Genomic DNA, 5,763 nt, shown 5'->3' on the forward strand with positions numbered 1-5,763 from the left:
CTATGGATCATATCTTCGTTCCAGGCATTTTTGGGTTTTGGCTCGAAATCGAGGTAAGGTTCGGTTTTCAATTCTGTTTCAATAACTATGTAGAGAACAAGATTGTGAGTATGTTCTGTACTATGGTTTATAAGTTTTGGGAACTCGGTTCGCTGTTTAGGGGCTGTAGAGTTCAGGATTGGATTTTTGAGGAAAGGTAAGGAGATTTTGTTTATGTTGGTTATTTTCGAAATCGGACTCGTTAGAACTGTGGTTCACAGTCCTGTGTGTATTTTGGTTACTCATTTAGGGAAATCTAATGGGTAAAATTATGGGTTTTCATGTTACAGTTTTAGGAAAAAGGGGGCATTGGGTGGCATCTATTGTTTTGTTGGAAAATCGTAAATATATTGTGATATATATTATGTTATAGGGATGGTCATGCTTTGACTTGTTTAAACTGTATATGTTTGTAAAATCATGATTTTAGATTACCAAATAGGTGTGGTTTGTTTGGTTATATAAACATGCATGGTTGTGTCTTGTTGAAATGCAATAGGAACAGGGTTCCAAATTGTTCCAAGTAATGAAAGAGTGTACGGTTTTATATCCGAGGGTTTGAAATATCACCTGTTGTGTTTGGCAAGAGTGTCTGGCTCTATATCCTAGGGCATGAGCCTTACCAGTTGATCACCTAAGGGTGTGGATCCACCAGTTGTACCGGTATGATGCTATGGGAGCTTGGGGCTACGCCATGTGCCGGGGACTCCATGTAATGCGGGCTCGCTTTGGGCCGAACGGTGTGACGACACCGGGTTACTTGATCATGTGTCTGTGCGTGAATGCACTGTGCTGGAACTGTTTTGTGAAAATACTGGAATTACATTGAACTGTGTATGTTTTGTATCATGATAACATTCAAATGCCACACGCCGATATAACCTGGATCTACCTTACTAAGAGGTGTCTCACCTCTATTGTACGTACATATTTTCGAAGTCCTTCGAGTAACTAGAACTAGCGTCCTTGAGTCGGGAGCGTACTGGTCAGTGTACTGCGAGAGGTACTTGGGTAAGTACTAAAACTGTGCTGGGTTGTCCTTTATGGTTTTGGGTTAACACCCGGATTGTATTTTGTATTATGAATCCTAGTTCTTTTGTATAGACTCTGGTATGGTACAAAGTATGTATAGAATGACCTTTTTCCACTGTGTATATAGTTTGTATATGGATGTGTATAAGGTGCCTAAGAACCCCATGGGGTCGGACCCTCATTCATTATGGTGTGTCATGAATGTTTTGTATGATACAGGGACATGTTAGGTTACTAATTCACCCCTGGGTCCCATTATCGAGTTCGGGGCGTGACAGAAAATATATCAACAACCTACTCACTCACAATAGCATGCTTCAATGCAAACCCATGTCCTCTCCTATGGCTGCTTCACTCAAGCTCTCAAAATTTGATTCACCTGATTTTGATGATCCAATTCTCTATCGAAGCTTAGTTGGAGGTCTTTAATACCTCAATTTCACTTGATCAGACATCTCCTTTACAGTGAACAAGCTTCGTTAGTTCATGCACTCGCCCAAACTTACTCATTAGAGTGCACTTGAAAGGGTCCTATGATATTTCAAGGGAACAATCAACCATGGTCTATTTTTTACTTCTCACTCGGGATTTGTTCTTTAGGTTTATTCTGATACAGATTGGGGTGGCTTTCTAGATGATTGTCCATCAACCAGTGGTTTTTGAATCTTCCTTGGTAACCATCTCAATTCATGGAGCTTTAAGAAACAAAAATCAGTCGTCAAATCATCCAATGAAACTGAATACAAATCCTTGGCATCCTCGGCAGCTGAATTAATTTGGCTTCAATCTCTTCTCAAGGAACTTGGTCTATTTTTACCTCAAGCTCCTAAGCTCTGGTGTGACAATCTTGGTGCTACTTACCTTTGCGCCAACCCTGTATTTCATTCAAAAACCAAGCACAGGGACATCGACTACCATTTTGTTCGAGATTGTTTTGCTACCAACACCCTTAGAATTTCCTTTTGCAGCACCAACGATCAATTAGCAGACATTCTTACCAAACCATTAGTTTCGGACAAGTTTCATCATTTTACAACAAGTCTCAAAGTGGTTGACACCCCTTTGGACTCAAGGGGACATATTAGCAGTTTTAAAAAAAACCCAGTAACAGTCCAAATAAGTTACAACAGATATATTCTTTTCTAGTTTTAATTGTAATTAATTTGTAACCAATTTTATTCTTTGATTCCTCCTGAAATTGTATATATAAAGGCAATGGCATTATGAATAAAATATACAGCCACTGCAACTGTTCTTTGCTTCTTACAAGGGCTCCCAACTCTATCCTATACTCACAATAACCCACTTCTTTCAACAATTGCACTTTTTGCTTTTCCGTTCTATTCTAGATAAATAATAAATAGACGGTATTTAAAAATAAAAATAAAATTTTATCTCACAATTTATTGAAATATTGAATAAAAATAAAAATATATATATATTTTTTAAAAAATTGACTCATATTTATTGAAATATTAAAGAAAATTAAAATAATTCAATGTATATTACACATATTCACTAATTGGGGGAGTTAAACTCTCACCAGGAAAGACGTGGCATGATTTTACTTGTTTAGTTTTATTCATAAGGTCTTGTTTAGTTTGTAGGGGTTTTGTTAGACTTGTATTGGTTTTGTTGCCTAAGACGATTTTGCTAGTTTATTTGTAAATTTTATTGGCATGTTTGTAACAACGTTAGTACTAAATTAGAGCTATCAATAAATTTGGGGAGAGAAGTTTACGTAGAAAAATACCCCTCAGTCCATATTACAATCTAAACAATCTTCATTTTATCCAGTGAAAGACAAGTTGTGAGGGGGGCAGGAAGGTGCCTTGGTCCTCCCTCACAGGTAACTGAGTAACTACATATTTGCCTAGCTACTGTGGTGATCATATAAGATCAACTATATACGACAAGGACTGCATTTGTATGTGTTTGATTAAAGGGGGAGAATCTGCCAGGAAAGTTCCTCGCTGATTCTTGCTCCTCAACACGACGAGATTGATCATTTTTTTTTTTCGTGAACTTTTGAATCGAACTGAAACTGTGAGATATTAGGATAGCTCTACTCTATAAAAAGGCCAGAGGAGGTAATGAGGTTCATGTGCACAAGAGGAGCGAGGTTGAGGAGGAATTGAGAGGCTAAGTGAGAATGAGATTGTTTGGAGAAATGGAGATAGAAGAAGCTGGCAGCTATGATCAGGCACTGCCTCTGCTCTCCTTGAATCATGTTTCTTTGTTGTGCAGATCTGTGTGGGACTCGGTGCGGTTCTATGAAGATGTGTTGGGCTTTTGCCTCATCAGGCGCCCTTCTTCTTTTGATTTCAATGGAGCTTGGTCAGCTTCTCTCTCTCCCTCTCTCTATCTGCCTCACATTCATTTTAGTTTTAAATTAAAACTAGTATATCTTGGGATCAAGGCAAATTTTACTATTTTTAATTGTTAGAGAAGTTCTATATGTCACCCATTTTTGGTTACCTTTTTAATTTCACTGCTTGTAGCTGGATCCAGTGCGTCTGATGACACGGGCAAGTCTTGAATAAATTCAAACTGCTACCAAAATAAACCCAGTAGTCGCGGCAAAATACAGAATTATTATTCATAACACACACTGTCACTGTTAGCAGTATTAAGATCTAAGATTCTGAGAAAACAAAATGAGAACAATGGGGAAACTAACATGTGTCATATATTTTTTGAAGGTTGTTCAATTACGGCTTTGGGATACACTTGTTGGAGAACCCATCCGATGATGACTCGTGCACTATCAATCAATCGAGACCCATTAATCCGAAGGACAACCACATCTCCTTCCAAGTAAGAAACATATGATTAATTAGAAGAAACAAAAATTTCCTACAGCTGTCTAGTACTTGTTGACATAAAGATTTTGTAAATTGTTTTTCCTGCAGTGCACTGATGTTGAGCTTGTGAAGAAGAGGCTGCGAGAAATGGGGATCAAGTATGTGACGGCGGTAGTGGAGGACGAAGGAATCACGGTGGATCAGGTGTTCTTCCATGACCCAGATGGTTATATGATCGAGCTTTGCAACTGCGAAAACATCCCAGTCATTCCCATCTCGTCCAGCGCATTCAAGCCCAGGACGGGGACAAGTTTTACGAGGATAGCATATAACAAATGTGGGTTCATGGAGACTCTGATGATGGAGAGCTTGAGCGTGGATATGTTGAACTTCTCATTTTAGGTTGTGAGAAAGGCTGAATGGAATGAGCTACGGTAATTCTGTTCAAAAGAATGGTGCTGTCCTCAACAAAAAGGCACTGTGCCGTTTGTTTCCTGCAGGATTTTAAAATTTTGCTTGTTTTTAAGCATATTATTTGCCTGTAAAGGAAGTGTACTGTTTGGATGGGGAGCCTGTGCTGTCATTGTGGTTTTTTACATCGAATGAGATGTATCAATCTATGCGTTCTATGCCCTGAAGGTATGGGAAATGATGAATAAAATTCCATGCAGTTTTGACTTGGGTTGGTATCTTCACTGATGCAACTCGTCATTATCCAATCTTGAAACTTCTGTTCATGTTGTTTTGGAAGTCATGAAGCCAGATATTTTAGCATTAGCCAATGTGGAGTTGAAATAATTAAGCAGTTTATTCAATTATGCATTGGCTAGGGGAAAAGGTGGTGCCTGAGCCTGCCAAAACACTGAGCAGAAAAAGGTCTGAATCTTGGGACTATGATTTCTAGTTGGGATAAGAGTAGAGTTGATGTTTGAGTGGAGAATAGCAGAGGAACAAATTGGATTAGTTGAATGACTAAAGTGCCTCGACGCCACAATGTACTAAAAACACATACAAAAGAAAATACACAGAAAACAAAATAATATCTACAGCTTTCAATTTAATTAACCAGAAACAATGCAAGCAAATTATGTGTAATAAGGACTGATGCTCTTTGACACGTGGTTATTTAATAATTTTTTTTATAATAAAAACCAGAAACTCATAGAAATCAATCCATGATATTAAAAAATATATTAGAAATTAAGTTTCATCCACAATTGGAGGTTTCTATTCCAATAATGTCCGTCTTATTCTTTGCTTAGTTTGATATGTTAGGGCCTTAATCAACTTTTCTTGCTTGCTTTTATGATTTTTGTGTTCACCTCTATCTATAGGCAAGAAACATGGAAATTTCACAAGGTCGGGTGTTCAAACCCTTCCGGGTTCGTTTCCGCTCCTGAATTCCTAAAATTTACCTCCTTTCGGAGTTGTGGGATCGGTTTCAAGGGGCGCGGGATTAGTCACGTGGACCATAAAACGGACACGTGAAAACCTGGTGCATAATCCAAAAAAAAAAAAAATGAAACATGAAAATTTCTCAATAGAATTTATATTGAAACAATTTATTTGACTATGGAAGAAAAAAAAGAGAAATGAACTATTAAAAGTTTCAAAGAGCTATTATGTAAATCTTTTCAAACACTTACAACTATTGAATTTGAATTTGAGACCAACAGTGAATTTTTCCAATTGATTCTTAAGTAATATTATCTGAAATTTTATTAATAAATTTGAAAATTTTTATTTTAAAGAATAAGGTTTTAATTGTACATGTGCAATATATTAAGCAACGGGATATAAATTACTTGCAAAGACTAGGGCCATGCACAATGATGGTTTAAAAATATTCAAATTAAGATTAAAAAGGTGAGAAACCTTGCTTATTGAT

The 5,763-nt window shown here is 37.2% G+C and overlaps 1 protein-coding gene across 1 annotated transcript; it reads left to right on the forward strand.

Annotated features, from left to right (window-relative positions):
- Positions 1–2,886: 2,886 nt before the first annotated feature.
- On the forward strand, positions 2,887–4,554 carry LOC131157764 (glyoxylase I 4-like). Its single transcript, XM_058112135.1, has 3 exons — positions 2,887–3,408; positions 3,774–3,888; positions 3,984–4,554. The coding sequence occupies exons 1-3, from the start codon at positions 3,224–3,226 to the stop codon at positions 4,275–4,277; spliced, it is 594 nt and encodes a 197-aa protein (XP_057968118.1). The 5' UTR covers positions 2,887–3,223; the 3' UTR covers positions 4,278–4,554.
- Positions 4,555–5,763: the final 1,209 nt, after the last annotated feature.

This window comes from Malania oleifera, chromosome 1 (assembly GCF_029873635.1).
Source record: "Malania oleifera isolate guangnan ecotype guangnan chromosome 1, ASM2987363v1, whole genome shotgun sequence".
NCBI classification, from domain to species: Eukaryota; Viridiplantae; Streptophyta; class Magnoliopsida; order Santalales; family Ximeniaceae; genus Malania; species Malania oleifera.